The following is a 19,486-nucleotide window of genomic DNA, read 5'->3' on the forward strand; positions in this document are numbered from 1 at the left end:
AACACTATAGGACCCTGCCTGTGTCCTGGGAGGCCATGAAAAGTCACGTGGCCTGCATTGTGTGTCTGTGGTGGGAGGAGGGGGGGATCATAGGACAATGTCCTGCCTCCAAACCTCCTCAATAGGCGGAAGCCAGTGGCTTCCTCCCTTTCCTGCCTCCTGTGTGCCAGCAAGACTCCCAGCTAAAGGGAGAAAAAGGATGGGGAAAATCTGCCCCACCCTCTCTAGGTCTGTATTTACCACACCTTCTCTCGACCCCCAAGTTTTAGGTGGAGGAAAGGCTCCTTTTAGAGTCTTCTAGGCCACACCCATCCCTAGCCTTGTGTGAGCTGGACTAGGGGGGGCCTATAGACTGGGAGGCAAGACAAATCTCCTCCACCCTTTTCCCACCACCCCTCCCACCTAAGCCACCTCATTTCCTTTTCCTCCCCACCACCAGGGTACACTGATCGGCACAGGCCAAGCACTCAGACCACAGCAACTGAGCCCAGGCCTAGGTGGTCCTGGCTGGCCTGGGTCAGTTTCTGGAGTATGGTCTGGCTGGGCTACTTTTTCCTGTTCCCCATTCTCTTCTTGGCCTCTCATGTTGGTAAGTTTTCCCACCCCCCTACCCCCTCCACCTTATTTGCAGACCCCAAGGCCTTTATTTTCCCCTCGAGAAACCCTGTCTTATCATGGAGACACAGAACCTAATGGCAGTTGCCGTGAGCTAGGGAGGGGAAACGGGGAATTATTGTTTAATGGGTAGTTTGTTTGACAAGATGAAAAGTATTAAAGAGATGGGCAGTGGTTTGCACAATGTTAGGAATATATTTAATAACACTGAACAATATATTTACAAATGGCAAAGGTGGTAAATTCTAGGCTTGTGTATTTTACTACAATAAAAATAAATCAGAAAAAAAAGATACTCTATCATCATTGTCATGACTTTAATCAGCCAGAAAGTGAGGTCAGGATGTTAGAACTGAGGCAAATGCTAGAAATCACTGCAGTCTGGTCCTAGGGCAGGGGTATGGACAGCCACTGAGCCCTGGACAACAGAGTCAGTGGGAGTAGTCAATAGTCCTGTGATGTTTCCAGTGCATCTTAGAGTGTGTTGGGCTCAATTATTCGCTAGAAAAACATAACCTGAGCACCAACAATATTCCATTAGCTGAGAGGCCAGCAGCCTTTAGACCTTCAGTGATGCTGACCTATGGCTGTTAGAGAGTTTAACCAATAGAATGTATGCAGTATGCTCAGTCTGGCACCTGGCTCTTGACAAAGCTTTCTGAATAAGTGGGCTCATTTCTTCAGTCTGCTGGCTGGAGAACTAAAACACAGATGCTGCCTTTGAGTGGTTTACGGTCTAGTGGGGAACACAGGCCAAAGGATGAGGGCTAAACAAAGATAGACAAGAGGAGATGGGGGGCGGGGCATGGTGAGACCAAAGGAGGATACTCTTAGGAGAGGAACAGAAAGGCACAATGCTGATGTGCATCTGATCATACAAAGTAATTTTTTACGAAACGACTCCAGGAAATGAAAGCAAGAGTCTTTTTCTTCTTTGTTATTTTCTTTTTGTTCTATTTGTTTGTTTGTTTATATGTCTCTGGGAGTATAATAGAAGGCACAGAAATGGAGCGACAAGGGTGAAAAAAGACAGCAATGGTACTGACTGGACACTACATTGAAAATGAACTATATACAACTTATGGGTGAAGATGGGAGGGAAAAACTGAGAGAGAGCAAGGGAAAGGGTGACATTGTTCAAAAAGAAATGTACTCTTTACCTAACTTATGTAACTATAACCCCTCTGTACATCACCATTATAACAACAATTAAAAAAAAAAAAAGGTGGAAGCCAAAATAATAAATGCAATGTCAGAGGCTTGGAAGCACATAGGAGAAAAGATTCCTGCAGGTAAAGTGGCCAGAGAGATAGAGTGTGAACACACAAGGCTCAGGAGCATGCACATTCTCCTGAGACCAATGGGGAGCCATGGGATGTTATAGGCAAGAGTCACAAAGTGGTTTTTGTTTGCTTCCTTGTGTTCATCATGGAGCTTAAACTCAAGGCTGTAGCTTTTTTGCTTAAGGCTAGCACTCTACCACTTGAGCCACAGCTCCACTTCTGGCTTTGGGGTGGTTAATTAGAAATAAAAGTCTCACAAACTTTCCTGCCTGGACTGGCTTTGAGCTGTGATCCCCAGATCTCGGCCTCCTAGGTACCTAGCATCACAGGTGCCAGCCACCAACACCTGACTCACCAAGTGGTTTTGAGTCAGATGGATCATTTTTCAGGATGAGCTGGGAGCAAGGAGGGTGTTTGCTGGGATGATCCAGGTGATGGTTGAACAAAAGTGGAGAAATTTGTGATTGGTTGGTTCAGTCATCAGAAAATTCAATGACATGGACTTTAGATTCAGACAACTTGGCTGTGCTAGCTACTGACTGTATGGCCTTGGGCAAGTTGCTTAACTTCTCTGATCCTTCCTTTCCTGGCTACGGAACAGGTTGAATAACACCGACCTTCCAGGATAGTCAAGATGGTAAAATGAGAGAACATCAGTAAAGCGCCCAGGTGCATAGCTGACATCCAATAAACTTCCATTGTTTCACAGTGAGAGTATGAGAGGACTCTTTAGTCACACTCTCAGGTAGCAGTCACACTCTCAGGTCCTGCATCAGATAACACAGCAGATTTGGAAAATGCTGTGGAAATGTAATTCAGGTGAAAGATTATCTCAGGTACTGACTCCAAGGAGACAGTTAAAGCCCAAGAAGTGTAAGAACTTGCTCAAGGAAGCTTGTAGGATTATAATCATTATTCCTGTAAATAGAAAGACTCATCCTTTGACAGAGGGCCATGAAGATACAATGGGAAAAGGCTTTTGGTATCTGGTAGGTGGCCAGTAAATATTTATGGAAAGGATAGCAACTAATAAGCTACATGGCCTTTAAATTAATTAATGACTAGACAGTTAACAGGCTAGGGGGGGCTGGAAGCTGTGGGGTCATGAAGCTAAGACAGACTAGCCAGCCTCTAGCTTCAAGGTCTCTGCAGGCTGTGCTTCAGTCACCCAAACCTGAACAGCTCCCTCCCCACATACTGTGAGTTTCATGCTATGCCTTTGCCCAGGCTGCTCCCCATGTCTAGAATGCCCTGTTCCCACCTGTACCCCTCTCCTCTTCATTCTCCTTACCCATGGCATCTTGCCTGGGTTTCCAAAACCCTCAAGTTTTATCTCTGAAGATATATACCCCCCATTCCCTCCTCTTCCCTGGGGCTGGGGTAAGTTCTCTCTCTGCTCCCAGCTCCCAGCTCTGTCCATGTCTGTCCCTCCAGCTAAGCAGTGAGTTCTGTGTAAGCAAAGACCTTGCCCCATCTGGGCCCCAGGACATCCCTGTATCTCTGGGAGGGACAGGGCCAGCTTTGTTTCTGCTCCATGCCCACCTGAAACTGCAGCATATCAACTAGTTCTCCATTTCTACAATGACAAGGGAGGAAACACTGTGGTCTCCGTGCTTGTCCTAGCCTGCATCTCTTGGTAGGAATAACTAGAAATGGCTCTCAGGCAAATGTGGCAGAGCAGTTTTAAAGAGGAACCTGGCCAGGTGGCCTCACAGGGAGGAGAAGAGATGGGGATTATAGATCATTCCCTGGGGAAGCTGGTCTGTCCAGAGAAGCCACCTGTTGATGCAGAAGCCAGAGATTTGTATGGTTTGGGTTTTGTTCCAGGGCAAAGGGCCCCAGTGTACCAGAAGGGGAGAAAAGGGAGATCGATATACCTGAGGCAGTGAGCCTGGCAGGGAAGGGGTGAAGGCAGGTGTCAGGAAGAAGAAGGGAGGATCCCCCTTTAGAGCAGATCAGAGAACTGGCATGGAAGCTCTCAGGCTAGAGAATTGGCTCAAGCTACCATGTGGTCACCATTGTCCTGGCCCAGGTGCAGCAGCGGACCTGACACTACTGGCCAACCTGCGCCTCACTGACCCACAGCGTTTCTTCCTGACCTGTGTGTCCGGGGAGGCTGGAGCGGGTAGGGGCTCGGACATCTGGAGTTCACCCCTGCTGCTGGAGAAGGACGACCGCATCGTCCGCACCTTCCCACCGGGGCAGCCCCTGGACGTGGTGCGCAACGGCTCCCACCAGGTTACACTGCGGGGCTTCTCCAAGCCCTCCGACCTGGTGGGCGTCTTCTCCTGCCTGGGCGGGGAGGGGGCCCGACGTACGCGGGTCCTCTATGTGCACAACAGCCCTGGGGGTGAGTGTGGCCTGCAGAGGGGAGTGTCCCAGGAAGGATGCCTGCCCTACCCCAAACACTGACCTCACCCTCCATCCACAGCCCACCTGCTCCCAGACAAGGTCACGCACACAGTGAACAAAGGTGACACCGCTGTGCTCTCTGCCCAGGTGCACCGGGAGAAGCAGACGGATGTCATCTGGAAGAACAACGGTGAGAAGGGCATTGGGTTGGGCAGGTGGATGCTTCTTTCTGACCACCCAGATGCAAGAAGGGGCAGGGCAGGAACTGAACGCTTGGCTCATTAGTGTGGGTCCTGAGGGGAGAAAAACACTAGCATAGAGGGCATCTGCACAGTGCTCAGAAGTGGGAAGACAAACCAGGCAAGCAAGAAAGAAGGAAAGTCATTCCAGGAGGCCTAAGTGACCAGAGCAAAGGCTGGAGGGTTGGAAATACCAGATGCTGCATGCAGGGAACAAGCAATTCAGGCTTCCAGGAACATTAGGGGTCAGGCAGGGTATGGAGAATATGGAGTGTAGGTCTGGAGGGCTGAGGGCGGAGTGGGGGACTAAACTGGAGAAAAATAACTGCTAGGGCGTTGAGATTTTGTCCCGAGGGCAGTGGAGAGCTCTGTGAGTTTGAAAGGTGAGGGTGCAGAGGAATGTTATACAAGAATCTTGTGGGCTGAGAAAGTGAATGTTGTTTAGAAAGATCCAGGATAGAAGCAGAGTCTGTGTACTAAGCAGCTGGAAGCTAAGGTCAAGGCAAGGGCAGTAGGTATAGGGAGAGGTTGGCTTGTTTTACAACATGGGAAAGAAGTAGACTGAATCAAACTTGGTGATTCACTGTGTGGTTCCCTAAGTACAAAGAAGAGGCTGCTCCCCAGCTTTCTGGCTTGGTTACGAACATCCCATGGTGCTTTATTCTCAGATCTGATCAGTATGCATGGGACACATAGATGTGACTATGGGCAGAGGGAGGCCCCTAACCTTGCTGTACTGAGGCCCCTAACCCATTTGTACCTCACCCTCCTCACACACACCAGGATCCTATTTCCATACCCTGGACTGGCATGAAGCCCAGAATGGGAGGTTCTTGCTGCAGCTCCAAAATGTACAGCCACCATCAAGCGGCATCTACAGTGCCACATACCTGGAAGCTAGTCCCCTAGGCAGCGCCTTCTTTCGGCTCATCGTGCGGGGTCAGGAGCAGAGGTCATGGGTGGTGGGGGAGGCTATGAACCCCGTGGGTACTTCTTGTGGGCTCCCAAGGATCCCTGGGGTCCTCAGAGCTATCCCAGTCTTCAGATACGTGGGCAAGTAGGTGAAGGTCAGTGGCTGAAGTCATTATCCTCCAGGCTGTGGAGCCAGACGCTGGGGGCCAGGGTGTGCCAAAGAATGCCCAGGCTGCCTGCATGGAGGTATCTGCCACGACCATGATGGCGAGTGCGTGTGTCCCCCTGGATTCACCGGTACCCGCTGTGAGCAGGGTAAGGAGGAGGGCAGCTAAGACCTAGGCAAGAAAGGATACCCAACTGAGGGGAGCCCTAGCACCAAGGCATTGGTGTTTAGAGGGTGAAGGTGCCTGCTAGATGCTAAACAGGGTTCCGCATACCCACATGCCTTCTTTCTAGCCTGCAGAGAGGGCCGTTTTGGGCAGAGCTGCCAGGAGCAATGTCCAGGTACAGCAGGCTGCCGGGGCCTCACTTTCTGCCTCCCGGACCCCTATGGCTGTTCTTGTGGATCTGGCTGGAGAGGAAGCCAGTGCCAGGAAGGTATGGACTCACTCCTAGCCTCTACAGCCACTAGCTTGGCCCAGACTCTTCACTGTGACTCTGATTTACACACCAAGCACACCAGTCACCTGACTGACTTTCTCTCTACACTCAGACTATTATGCAAACCAGGCCCCATCTGTGCTCTCCTGGCCGCAGCCCTCCCCACCCCCACCCCCAGCAACTTCCTTCTAACCTCAGCTCATCTCTCCCCAGCCTGTGCTCCTGGTCATTTTGGGGCTGATTGCCGCCTCCAGTGCCAGTGTCAGAATGGTGGCACTTGTGACCGTTTCAGTGGCTGTGTTTGCCCCTCCGGGTGGCATGGAGTTCACTGTGAGAAGTCAGGTATGAGCATCTGGGTCTCTGAGACCCCTCAAGTCTAGGCAGCCTCCACCAATTACCTCCCTGGATCTGGCTTCCCCCTCCTTTCCTTGTTATTTATCCAAGTCTTGCCCTCAGGCAGTAAATAGTCTGGCAGCCATTCAGCCACCCACATCACAGAAGATAGCAGCCCTGAGTACGGAGCCAAAGGAAACCCAGAGCAATGTAAGCGTCAGGGAAGGCTTCTGGGAGGAAAGAAGAGCTGAGATTGGATGCGGAAGACAAGAGAGAAACGGCCAGGAAAGAATGTAGAGAAAGCCCAGGCATTGACACTTAGGTTTGGGTCCCAGGACAGTGAAGTAGAGACTAAGGAACTGGCTTTGACTATGTGGCCGAAGAATTTACACATTCAATATGACAAGAGAAAATGAAAACTGTTGAAGGGACACAAGGTGGTCAGACTTGTGTTAGAAAGAACCTTTCATGCCTGGGCCAAGTACAGAAGCAAGAATCTGTGGCCAGGGACCAGAAAGGTACAAGTCATGAACTGCTTTGGCTATGAGCAGGGTGGCAGGCCTGTGTGTGAGTATTAGGGGATTGTAGGATGTGTGTTAGGAGAGGAGTGGGAGGTGGATCCTGAGGTTGATTCAATCTGGGCCTGAGACCTGCTACAATTGGACAGGACTTGCTGGTTTCTAGGCTTAAGTGCCTAGGCAGATGCTGCAGCCTTCACTGAGATGCAGAGCAAAGAAGGAGGTACACTTCCATAGTCAGGTGTCTGCTTTATGGGAGCACCAGAGTGAGTGTCCTCTCTCTCATGCCAGACCGGATCCCCCAGATCCTCAACATGGCCTCAGAACTGGAGTTCAACTTAGAGACAATGCCACAGATCAACTGCGCAGCTGCAGGAAACCCCTTCCCAGTGCGGGGCAGCATAGAGCTACGCAAGCCAGATGGCACCGTGTTCCTGGTCAGCCCTCATGCCCCCTACCCCATCCCCCGGCCTCATATCCCACCAGTTTTATAAGTGATTCCTCGGTCCCCTAATCTTCCAGAACTTTCTGTAGGCTCTACCTACTGGCCTGGCCACGGCTCAAATGTGATCTGGCTGGTCAGTGAGAGGATGTGTCTGGGCTCCTATCTCACCAATAGTCCAGAAAGACTTGAGGTCTGCCTCATGGGTGCACATTTTCTGTTCTCCCCCCCCCCCCACACCTTTGTCTTTCTTAGCCTACCAAATCCATTGTGGAGCCAGACAGGACCACAGCTGAGTTTGAGGTACCCCGCTTGGCTCTTGGGGACAGCGGGTTGTGGGAATGCCGTGTGTCTACATCTGGTGGCCAAGACAGCCGGCGATTCAAGGTCAATGTCAAAGGTCAGTGATATCCTAGGGTCGTGGAGGATGAAAAGTGGGCAAAGCAGGCACTACTTGATGCTGGTCAGATCAGGGATCCTCGCCAAAGGTCAAGGGCATCCAGGTCACCACCCAGCATTAGGCAAAGACAAGAGATCTGGGCTGGGCAGTGTCAAGGCTGGAATCCAGCTTGGTCCCATCTAGAAAGGATATCTCATGGCTCAGAAGCTGAGGATATCTCTAGACTTGCCTTGCCTCCTGCCTAGCCATGTTTTTCCCACCACCACACACAGTATACTTTTAACTCTGCCTCTAACGTACTGTTCCTTATCTGAATCATCCCACATAAGCATGTGCTTAGCTCTCCAGAGCAAGTACCTGCAGTGCAGTCAGCCAGATGAATAAGGAAGGTACTGCTAATACCCAGGGTTGCTCTCTGAATAGAGCACCCCTTCCTAGACCTATGCATTGTTTCACCTCAGTACCATAATCCCTGGGCAGCTCACACCCCTGACCACCATCAGCCTCTACTTGCCCTCGGCCAGCCCCTACCTCCTCTCTATAAGGACTGACTTCTTTCTCACCCCCATACTCGGCTTTTTAGATCTCACCATCCCCACCCTACCCCCTGCTCCACCATCAGGGGCCTTTGTCTTTTTCTTCTACTCGTCATCCCAGGCTTTGGACCCACACCTTCATTTGACTGGGATTCTCTCTGTAAACATTCCTAGCTCCTGAAGTGGGCATGTGGCTCAAGTGAAAAGAGTATTTTTCCAAGCAAGCTTTGAGTTTCTAAATCTCTAGTACTGGAGGTGGGTTTGAGCGTGAACTCCTAGCCTTGTCACTTTCAGTTAATTTCACTTACTGTTAAAAGGGCTCATTAGGTAGGGCCTGGTCTAGGACTAAACTAGATAACACATTTAAGTAATTAACATAATGTCTATCTGACACAGGGTATGTGCTCAGTGTATACTGATAGTTATTGTCATTTAAAAATGGCATCTACCCTTGGAATGCCCACTTGTGTTTTACAGTCAGGACCCCTCTCCTGACCCCAGAGCTGTTTGGTGGGACCCCCATGAAGTTAGGTATTTTCTTTCTGTGGAAGTCTGTTTCTAAAGTCAGCATGGTTGTTTAGTGGCATACGATGCAGAGACCCATCTTAAATCCAGCTACCTCCATTCATCTGATCCTGCATTAACAACATGAACTACAGGGCTCCTCGGGATCCAAACCGTACTTCATTTCCCCAGATAAATCTGTACCTGCTCCCAGCACACTTGTGATTGCCTGATGTTCCTTCAGCTCACTACTCTGCATCTCCAGTTCTCCTTGGCAGGCCTGCCTGCCTCCTTCCCTGCTGCCTACCTGCCTGCCTGCCTTTGCTCCTTCATACCCTGCATGGAAAATTTTTACAAGAGGCAAGAACACCAAAGGCATTCATACAATAATATGGAGAGAAAAGCTGAGGACAGAATAGAGGCAGTGACCATGGAAGGAGGAAACCCACCAGGAATACAAAAGCTGTTCTGGGGTAGAATTGATTTGAGGAGTCCAGGTCAGGTGGACTTTGTTCAGACCTTCCTGTGTGCCCTTAGTTATTCAGTGTCTCTGAGTCTGTTTTCCATTTACGTCACTGAAGCTGTGAGCCCCAGCTAAATGCTATCTGTGATAATTAGAGGTCAGGCTGACAGAGCATCAGGAATGAAACAGATGGTTCAACTCCGGCACCTTTCACAGCCGGTGGGGTAAGAGCAGATAGCACCCTTGCCTTGCATTCCAGACCCTCCATCTATCCTACTGTGTGGACACAGTGCTCTTCCATAACTCCTGTCTGACTGTGTCACACTCTCACTTAACATCTTTTGAGTTACCTGCATCCTTAAGGCTGTGTCCTGTGCTCACCTGGCTGTGTAGGCATGAGGACTATGTCCTTGAGCCCTAGTCACTCCCAGCATCTCTTGAACTTGGTCTCTTCCCATCTAGTCCAGAGGAGCTCCAGATCCAAACCAAGGTAGAGAGTTGTCCAAAACCCAAATCACAGTGAGTCTTACCCTGAGTCTCCTGGCAGTACCTCCAGTGCCCTTGACAGCACCTCGGCTCCTGGCCAAGCAGAGCCGCCAGCTCGTGGTCTCTCCACTGGTCTCATTCTCTGGCGATGGACCCATCTCCTCTGTCCGCCTGCACTACCGACCCCAGGACAGCACAATGGCCTGGTCTGCCATTGTGGGTGAGTGGGGAGAATGCTGGGGAAGTATGGAGCTTGGGGGAAGTGGGAGGATAAGGTGAGAATGGAAAGGGAGGGAGGATGGAGTAGGGGGTGGGGAATGGTGGCATCAGAAAGCAGCTGGGACTAAACATGTGTGGCACACTCTACCCACAGTGGACCCCAGTGAGAATGTCACATTAATGAATCTGAGGCCGAAGACAGGATACAGTGTCCGTGTACAGCTAAGCCGGCCAGGAGAAGGGGGAGAGGGGGCCTGGGGGCCTCCTACCCTCATGACCACAGATTGTCCTGGTGAGAGGCCAAGATTCATCCCTCCTTAGCTCCCTCAGGGGCGACTGCCCTGTCCACTTACAGTTGTCATATGGTATCCATCATGGGGACCCCTCCTTACCCTATTAGAGCTTGTCCTACCCTGCCCACTGGGAATCATTGGCCCATCCAGCCCCAAGAACGCATTTGACAGCTCTGACCCCTGACCTCTGGCCCCAGAGCCCTCGTTGCAGCCATGGCTGGAGGGCTGGCAGGTGGAGGGCCCTGACCGGCTACGAGTGAGCTGGTCCTTACCCTCGGTACCGGGGCCACTGGTGGGCGATGGTTTCCTGTTGCGTCTGTGGGATGGAGCACGGGGGCAGGAGCGGCGGGAGAATGTCTCGTCCCCCCAAGCCCGTACTGCGCTGCTGACTGGACTCACACCTGGCACCCACTACCAGCTGGATGTGCGACTCTACCACTGCACCCTCCTGGGTCCTGCCTCACCCCCTGCACACGTGCTTCTGCCCCCCACTGGTATGCTCCGGGTGAGGTAATGGGCTGGGGATGAGGACAGGGAACACAAAGACACAGGAGACCCAAGAGAGACTGGAGGTTCCAGACCAGGTGGACATGGAGACAATGCAGGGGTCAGAGAGGGCATGGAACATGGGGAGGATGAATCCATCACCAGAGCATATGAGATGGGAAAGTCATGGTTTATGTGAGCCCAAGAGTAATGAATGGGTGGTAGGGCTTGGGGGGACATAGGGAAGAACAGAGATACAGGAATTCAAGGAAGAAGCATCATGAGGTTGAATGTAGCCTAGCGATAAAGATTTCATCCAGGAAATGGAGCTATGGCTCAAGTGGTAGATCAATAGACTTGAGCAAAAAGAAGCTCAGGAACAGCACCCAGGCCCCGAGTTCAAGCCCCATAACTGGCAAAAAACAAAAATCTTCTTTAGGGCTGGGAATGTGGCTTAGCAGTAGAGTGCTTGCCTAGCATGCATGAAGCCCTGGGTTCAATTCCTCAGCACCACATAACCAGAAAAGGCTGGAAGTGGTACTCAAGTGGTAGAGTGCTAGCCTTGAACAAAAAGAAGCCAGGGACAGGGCTCTGGCCCTGAGTCCAAGCCCCAGGACTGGCAAAAAGAAAAAAAAAGATGGAAGAAGGTACCAGTGTGGCTTCCATTCTGGGGTTCACAGGGGCAGGGGGCATAGTGGCCCTGGCATGGTGGAATGAACGCGAATGACCTCTCAGCTACATAGCTGGCCCAGTCTAGCCCTGCCTTCTCACTCCCCTCTCCCTAGGATCTCCAGTCCCCCGGCACCTCCAGGCCCAAGCCCTCTCTGACTCGGAGATCCAGCTGACATGGCAGCGACCAGAGGCCCTCTCTGGGCCAATATCCAAGTATATTGTGGAAGTTCAAGTGGCCGGAGGCTCAGGAGACCCTCTATGGATGGATGTGGACAGGCCAGAGGAGACAAGTACCATTGTCCGTGGCCTCAATGCCAGCACACGCTACCTCTTCCGTGTGCGAGCCAGTGTGCAGGGTCTTGGAGATTGGAGCAACACAGTAGAAGAGTCCACCCTGGGCAATGGTGAGAGGGCAGTGTTCAAAGGACTCCTGGGCCCTGGGATGGGTCGAGTTCTGCCTCACTCCCTATCTTAGAGCTATGGCATCCCAGGCCCCAACCAACAAGTGGCACAAGCTCTGAGCTAGCTGGAACAATCATATGGCTCCCCATGACACCCCTAGCCTCTTCATACAAGTGGCCTCCCCATGTTCTAGTGCTGAGATCTTTCATCTTTTCCTCTGTGAGTGGCCTTAGAATTCCTTAACGTAGGCATCCCTCAAACTGTTCCTCATTGTGTCCAGGACTGCAGAGTGAGGGCCCAGTCCAAGAGAGCCGGGCAGCTGAAGAAGGCCTAGATCAGCAGCTAATCCTGGCTGTGGTAGGCTCTGTCTCTGCCACCTGCCTCACCATCCTGGCTGCTCTTTTGGCCCTGGTGTGCATCCGTAGAACTTGCCTACATCGGAGACGTACCTTCACCTACCAGTCAGGATCAGTGAGTACCCTAGGCTCTGCCCTTCGTGCGTGTGTGTGTGTGTGTGTGTGTGTGTGTGTGTGTGTGTGTCTGCCCATGTATATACAAGTACTTGTACATAGTACACTAACATAGGTGTTAATGTTACATGTGTAAGATTGCACCCAACAGTGAAAAAATACCATTTTCTTTCTTCCTCTAGAATGGAACTCAACTTGAGCCCATTTACATTAGTGGTGAATTATTTAATATTTCCAGTTCAAAAGAACTCAGTTTTGCCTGTATTGCAACCACGGCCAAGTTCAGGCTTGGATGTGGTTAATTTGAGATTCTCCTCCCCATTCTTTAATTTTCCCATGGGAGTGCTGCCAGCCTAGATCGCGTGGAATATCCTAGAGGAGCAACTGGGTCCACGCTGGCTTCTGATCTCACAGGCCCCCCCCCTTGGGAGCCAGCCTCTTGCCTGCACACATTTGTGCCTGATATGGCTTCCTGCCAACAGGACACTCAGGCTCTTACCCCAGCCTTCGTCCCCCCAAATCTCAGAGCCCTCTTTAGAAACTGCCCTGTGCTTGCCTGTCCTCTGCAGAGGGCAACAGCATAGGGCTGTGACCCCAAATACAGCTGGCGTTGCCCCTGTAGAATTGTGCCAAACCTCAGCCTTCACTCCTGAGAAGAAAAGCATGTGCTTTCTTGTCCAGGATTCCCTGCTAACTTGCCTGAGTTTTCTGTCCTCCTATAATTCAATCCTCTAGCTCTTGGGTCAGATATTTATGTAAGGTGAAGGAAGGGGGGGGAGGCTAGCATCTCCCAATATCAGCTCATCATACAGGTCTTGTCTCCTTTAAACAGATCCTACTGTTGTCACTTAGGATCTGAACTTTACCCTTGGCCCCATAGGTCTAGTTCTTGATGTTTGGAGCCAAGCTTTGGCATTAAAAAGAAAGCAAACAAACGACAACAACAACAAACAACAACTCTAGTGACTCTGCCATGCCTTTAAAAATCCATCCAGAGTTTCAATTGGCTTCTTTGTTCAGACTATGTTGGCCCTGCATCTGAGGTCAGCACACACAGAAAGCCACCACTGACAGGGGAACTAGGGGGAGGGTAATGGGTATAAGCACTGGGGGAAGGCGGTAAGAAAGCAGCCTTTAATGCACATACTATCATAATGCATATCAAGATACATCCCTGGTATATGTGCCTGCATACAGCTATGTGTAGACAGGAGTGTGTATGTGTGTGTGTGTGTGTGTGTGTGTGTGCCAGTGCATATGTTCATCCCAAGGTGGGTACTCCATGTATAATAAATGTGTCTTTGTGCATCCTCAGAATCCTCATAAGTGTACATACGTAGCTCTGTCTGCATGCACCTATTTATGGTGAGGCCACAGAATGTGCTGGTGCATTCTGATGTATGCCTTCCACTGTCCATGTTTTGTATACATCCACGGGACTCATGTCCCCAGCTTTGCCCCTCAAGCTGGGCTTCAGTTGATTTCATCTCACCACAAGGTTCATGTTGATTCTCCTTCTGGTTCTCATATTGCAGCTCCTTGGTCCTGTTCAGCTAGCCTCTGTCCTGCCAGCAACCTGGCCCCGGGCAGACCTCCAACTTCATCCAGGGCATTGGACATTCCTCTTTGTTAGAGTCCCACTGTCTTCAGGTCCTGACTTTAGAGCTATGGCTAGATACCAAGTGGGTGAACAAAAGTAATCTCTGCTTCTACTGTGATGGGGAAGAAAACTCCACTGGCTCTGAGTAGCTCAGGGCTTAGTAGATAGGAGATGCTTAAATAATGTACTCAAAGCTGTCACCTCTTCTAATTGGGTGGGGGCCTGGCTTGTAGGATTAGCACAATATTGGGAAGTTCACTACTTTCTAGTAAAACTCATTCCAGTACTTTTCTGTTTTAAATGTAAAAAAAAAAAAAAAGAAATCTTTCTTTCTATTGACTCACATAGCAGCAGTTAGACCTGGTTCTACCTTCCAGAGCTCCATACTCTAGGCCTCCAGGTTGTGGCCTCAGCATTTCTCTTCTTAGATACCTGCTCAGCCAACCACTCACCTGTGGTTCTCTCACCTCTGATTCTGTGTCAGTTTAAGTCTCCATGTCCCAGACTGAGCACCAGGGTGCCCTCTGTCCATTTGTCTGTGCATGCCTATCTGTGCCTCCTCCTGTCCCTGTGTTTCTTATGTCTACTCATTTGTCTCATCCCATGAAGGGAGAGGAGACCATTCTGCAGTTCAGCTCAGGGACCTTGACCCTGACCCGAAGGCCAAAACCTCAGCCAGAGCCCCTCAGTTACCCTGTGCTTGAGTGGGAAGACATTACCTTTGAGGATCTCATCGGGGAGGGGAACTTTGGGCAAGTCATCCGGGCCATGATCAAGAAGGATGGCCTCAAGATGAACGCAGCCATCAAAATGCTCAAAGGTACCTGGGAGTGATTCCTGACTGCCAGTCTGACCCTCTGTGCCCCCAACAATCCCAGGCCCACCTAGCTTCCACCAGCAATTGCCTTTACCCCTCCACAGCCCATGTGGAGGGCACTTATTTGTGCCAAGAGTGACACTGGACTCTTTACACAGAGTATGCCTCGGAAAATGACCATCGGGACTTTGCAGGAGAACTGGAAGTTCTGTGCAAATTGGGGCATCACCCTAATATCATCAACCTCTTGGGGGCCTGTGAGAACCGAGGTGAACCCTCCACCCATCACCTACCCCTTTCTTCTAAAGCCCCATCACCGGCCATTACTCCTACATCCGTGGCATGAAAAGAGCTGCTCAGCTGCACATCACTCTCTTCTCCTGCATGCTTCACATTCCCCATATCATACCGTCAGGTGCTGTTCACATGGTCTTTTTCTGAATCACCACCCCTGTCTCCCCACTTTCCAGGCTACTTGTACATTGCTATCGAATATGCCCCCTATGGGAACCTGCTAGATTTTCTACGGAAGAGCCGGGTCCTGGAGACAGACCCAGCTTTTGCCCGAGAGCATGGCACAGCCTCCACCCTTAGCTCCAGGCAGCTGCTGCGCTTTGCCAGCGATGCTGCCAATGGCATGCAGTACCTGAGTGAGAAGCAGGTGTGTGTGAGTGCGGGAGAGGGGGGCAGGGGGGCTGGACCCATCTCAAGAGGCAAAATGAATGGCTTTTACTGGGTAGGAGAGCTGAGGAACAGTGAAAGGGGCATGACTCCAGGTTCTAGACCACTGAAGGGCCATGTGAGTGCGGGGAGGAAGGAACAGAGCATGAGAGGCAGGCTGGAGAAGGCGTAGCTGCTTTGTTGAGTGGACAACTGTGGGTGAGAGGCCAGGAGAGAGGCCTAGGCAAGAGAAAGCAGTCTGGGAGACCTATGTGGACGGAAAGCAAAGGCAGGAGTTTCCTAAAGGCACCACAGCTGCCCCTGCACAAAATCCACTGCAGACTGATCGCCTTGAGTAGTACCCTTCTTCCTCCCTTCCCTGATTTTGGACTTTACCTGCAGTTCATCCACAGAGACCTGGCTGCCCGCAATGTGCTGGTTGGAGAGAATCTGGCTTCCAAGATCGCAGACTTTGGGCTTTCTCGAGGGGAGGAGGTGTATGTGAAGAAGACTATGGCAAGTTTCATTCAACCTTTCCCCTCGGAGCCCCTGCCTGGCCCTTCCTCAGACCTGTCAGACCCTTTGTCTACACCTGACCCCAGCCCTGTTCTCTCCCAGGGCCGTCTCCCTGTGCGCTGGATGGCCATTGAGTCTCTGAACTACAGTGTCTACACCACCAAGAGTGATGTGTGAGTGTGGGGGTGGGAAGGGGCAGGAGGCATTGACCCACACACATCACTCAGGCATAAAATAGACACAGCTGAGTAGTCTAAGGCATGGCTAGGCCTGTTGGGTGTGGTCTAGGTGAGACAGAGATGCATCTTGAGTATACCTACATAGAGTCCAGCACCTTAGACACTGGATGGGGACCATCTGGAAGGAAGTTTGATCAGGGAAGGTGTTTTTGAGGTAGGGGCAGGTTAGGATCTTGCTTGTGTAGGAGATTGAGGGGATACTAGGGATGGTCCCTTGAGTAGCTGGAGAGAACATTCGAGGAGTGTGTTCATCTTCTCCTGCAGGGCAGACTCATGACTTCATGAGTACATTACCAGCTCACAACCGAACCTTTTCTGGGTTCCTCACAGCAGGTAGCCATCTTGGCATGTTCCTCCTGACTCCAGAATGTCCATCTCAAGTCTAAAACTTGACCTGCCCAACTTTCTAGCTTTGTCTTATACTCTACCCAAGCTCTTAACCCTTTCACTTGGCCTGCCCTGTCCTGTTCATTGTCCCCCATCCTGACTGCCCCTTTGACCACCACATGCCTACTTTCTGCTCTGCCTTAAGACCTCCTAAATCCCCTCCCCCTACTAGAACTCCTTGCCTTGGCCTTGGCCTTAGCCTTGGCCCTGATGTATACCTTCATAGAGTTCTTTACTATGTGAGATGTAGTTAAGAACAAGGGTTTTGGAGACAGACTCGGTTTGAATATCTGCCCTGCCACTTGTCAGTTGTGTGACCTTGGGCAAGTTAGCTAATCTATTGGTGCTTCTCTTTCTTCATCTGTAAAATACGATAACAATAGAGCCTTTATTATAGAGTTGGTTTGAGAGTTAAATGAACATATGTATTAAATAATCAGTGCATGGACTGTATTCAATAAAGTACTCAATAAAAATGTTAAACCCAGGGGCTGGGGATATAGCCTAGTGGCAAGAGTGCCTGCCTCGGATACACGAGGACCTAGGTTCGATTCCCCAGCACCACATATACAGAAAACGGCCAGAAGCGGCGCTGTGGCTCAAGTGGCAGAGTGCTAGCCTTGAGCGGGAAGAAGCCAGGGACAGTGCTTAGGCCCTGAGTCCAAGGCCCAGGACTGGCCAAAAAAAAAAAAAAAAGTTAAACCCAAGGTGAAAGGTTAGGAAGGAATATTAATGGATGGCAGCTGGTCAAGGCCAGATGCTTGCAGAGTAGACACCTGCAGGGTCTGGAAAGGGCTGCACATCCTGGATAGATACAGACTAAACTACTGGGCTGCCGGCTTGGAAGGCAATCAAGTCTATCCTTCTCATTTCAGTTGGTCCTTTGGAGTCCTCCTCTGGGAGATAGTGAGCCTTGGTGAGTCCCCACCCAGTTTCCAGAGCACCCCCACCTTACCAAGGGGTCCCCCTGGACTGAAGAAGTCTTGTTCCTCCTGCAGGAGGTACCCCTTACTGTGGCATGACCTGTGCTGAGCTCTATGAAAAGCTGCCCCAGGGCTACCGCATGGAGCAGCCTCGAAACTGTGATGATGAAGTGTGAGCCACCTCGCCCTTGAGCTCTAGGACTCTGTGATGAGTGACATTGATTTGGAGCCCTGTGACCCCACTTGGTGACAGTGGCTTGACTCTCACTCTCAATGCTTGTCTGCAGGTACGAGCTGATGCGCCAGTGCTGGCGGGACCGTCCTTATGAGCGCCCTCCTTTCGCTCAGATCGCACTTCAGTTGGGCCGCATGCTAGAAGCTAGAAAGGTGAGGGGCTAGGCAAGGTGGGGGCGGGGGGGCTCACCAAGCTCACAAGAGTGCATGGCTACTGTGTCCCCAACCCTACCACACTGCTCACCCAAACTCCCTCAGCTGAAGCCATCATCACAGCTGGACTAGCGCCAGAACTCAACCCTCTTACAGGCCTAGCTGGGTTAGATACTGGGCCCCTTCTACAGCCTTCCAGGACTACTGCTGTTTAACCACAGCATCAGCCCCCTCCCCCAGCCCACAGTCCCAAACTACCTGCTTGTCCTCCTCTGCTGAGGGCATCAGCACATTGTCATCTGGGACTGTTCTTCTTGCCTGGCACAGAGCCAGAGAAAAGTGCATGAATGGCCCACTCACCAAGGATGGATGGGTGAATGAATGATACAGGAAAGGCTCCAATGAATGAGTGGAGTCAGCAGGTAGATAATATAATAATCTTGTGAATAAGTGGACAACTTAATAATGGAATCGAATAACCAACCATGTGACTAAGTCACTTACCGAATAAATGTATGGAGAAATATATCAAAATGAGTAAAGATGGAAACACTTCTTCATATGATGAGAGTCTAAGTAATATTCATCTTAAGATGAATTAATGAGCAGTCATATAAATGAGAGAATTGTCAACAATGGCCTTAGAATAGGTAACTAAGCAAATGAATGAGTACATAAATGAGCAAATAATTGATGGGATGAGTGCATAGAAAGGCCTCATCTAACACTTGTGTCTAGGGCCTCTCACTTGAGATTCCCAGCTATGGTTTGATACCCTCACTGCTCTGGGCTAGCATGGACCACCCTTGGTCACAGGGCCAACTTGAATCTGTTCAAATCAGTACCAACTACATGGAAGTCAAAGAGTTTGAAGCCGGAAGTGGCTCACACTGATGCTTGCTTTGTCCCCAGGCCTATGTGAACATGTCGCTATTTGAGAACTTCACTTACGCAGGCATTGATGCCACAGCTGAAGAGGCCTGAACTACCCTGAACTACCCTGCCTCTTGCCAGAACCTGGCTCTGCTGGCCAGAGCAAACTGCCCTCCAACCTGTGTCTTCTGACCCTTCTAGCTTTGGATATTAGCTGCCTCAAGGAACTATTTTAATTTAAGGCATTAAAAAAAAAAAAAGAGAGAGAGAGGCTGGGGATATGGCCTAGTGGCAAGAGTGCTTGCCTCGTATACATGAGGCCCTGGGTCCAATTCCCCAGCACCACATATACAGAAAATAGCCAGAAGTGGCACTGTGGCTCAAGTGGCAGAGTGCTAGCCTTGAGCAAAAAGAAGCCAGGGACAGTGCTCAGGCCCTGAGTCCCAGGACTGGCCAAAAAAAAAAAAAAAAAAAAAAAAAAAGAAGAGAGAGAGAAGACCCAGAAGGAAGCAGCTGAGAAGAACAGGGTCCCCTCATCCCTTATAGCTGCTCTAATGGCTACCCTTCACACCCTTCTTTCCCATGTATCTGCTCCCATATATGTGCTTCCCATTCTGCTGATCCCTACAACTAAGCCTCTACTTCAGCTCCTTTGCCTAAGATAGCATGCATTCCACTAACATGTCTGATTCAGCGACTCCTCCTTCACTGCCTTGTACTCAGAAAAAATAAATGCTCTGAAAAGCTCCAGTCAATGTCTGCCTTTTACTGATGGCCAGTGGGTGGGAGGAGCTAAATACCAAAGGAACTGGATTTCACAGGAAAACAAACACTGTCCATGGACATGCTGTCTAAG

At 50.6% G+C, this 19,486-nt stretch overlaps 1 protein-coding gene across 1 annotated transcript; it reads left to right on the forward strand.

The window, feature by feature from the left end:
* The first annotated feature begins 434 nt into the window (after nucleotides 1-434).
* Nucleotides 435-18,882, forward strand: Tie1 (tyrosine kinase with immunoglobulin like and EGF like domains 1). The gene is made up of 23 exons (XM_048351071.1): nucleotides 435-589; nucleotides 3,931-4,248; nucleotides 4,330-4,440; nucleotides 5,273-5,428; nucleotides 5,585-5,716; nucleotides 5,861-6,001; nucleotides 6,218-6,346; nucleotides 7,147-7,292; nucleotides 7,553-7,697; nucleotides 9,748-9,906; nucleotides 10,060-10,197; nucleotides 10,396-10,692; nucleotides 11,470-11,760; nucleotides 12,039-12,229; nucleotides 14,438-14,648; nucleotides 14,804-14,914; nucleotides 15,116-15,306; nucleotides 15,708-15,821; nucleotides 15,924-15,994; nucleotides 17,323-17,363; nucleotides 17,446-17,542; nucleotides 17,658-17,757; nucleotides 18,670-18,882. Exons 1-23 carry the CDS (start codon nucleotides 532-534, stop codon nucleotides 18,739-18,741), a joined length of 3,420 nt encoding a protein of 1,139 aa, XP_048207028.1. The 5' UTR covers nucleotides 435-531; the 3' UTR covers nucleotides 18,742-18,882.
* Nucleotides 18,883-19,486: the final 604 nt, after the last annotated feature.

Source organism: Perognathus longimembris, chromosome 7 (assembly GCF_023159225.1).
Source record: "Perognathus longimembris pacificus isolate PPM17 chromosome 7, ASM2315922v1, whole genome shotgun sequence".
In the NCBI taxonomy this organism is placed as follows: domain Eukaryota; kingdom Metazoa; phylum Chordata; class Mammalia; order Rodentia; family Heteromyidae; genus Perognathus; species Perognathus longimembris.

Excerpts from the sequence above, each read along its gene's own strand:
- Tie1 (XM_048351071.1), top strand. The coding sequence starts at position 532 with ATGGTCTGGCTGGGCTACTTTTTCCTGTTCCCCATTCTCTTCTTGGCC. Across the intron at positions 6,002-6,217 it reads AGGAAGCCAGTGCCAGGAAG|CCTGTGCTCCTGGTCATTTT; the intron begins GTATGGACTCAC and ends ATCTCTCCCCAG. Across the intron at positions 12,230-14,437 it reads TCACCTACCAGTCAGGATCA|GGAGAGGAGACCATTCTGCA; the intron begins GTGAGTACCCTA and ends CATCCCATGAAG.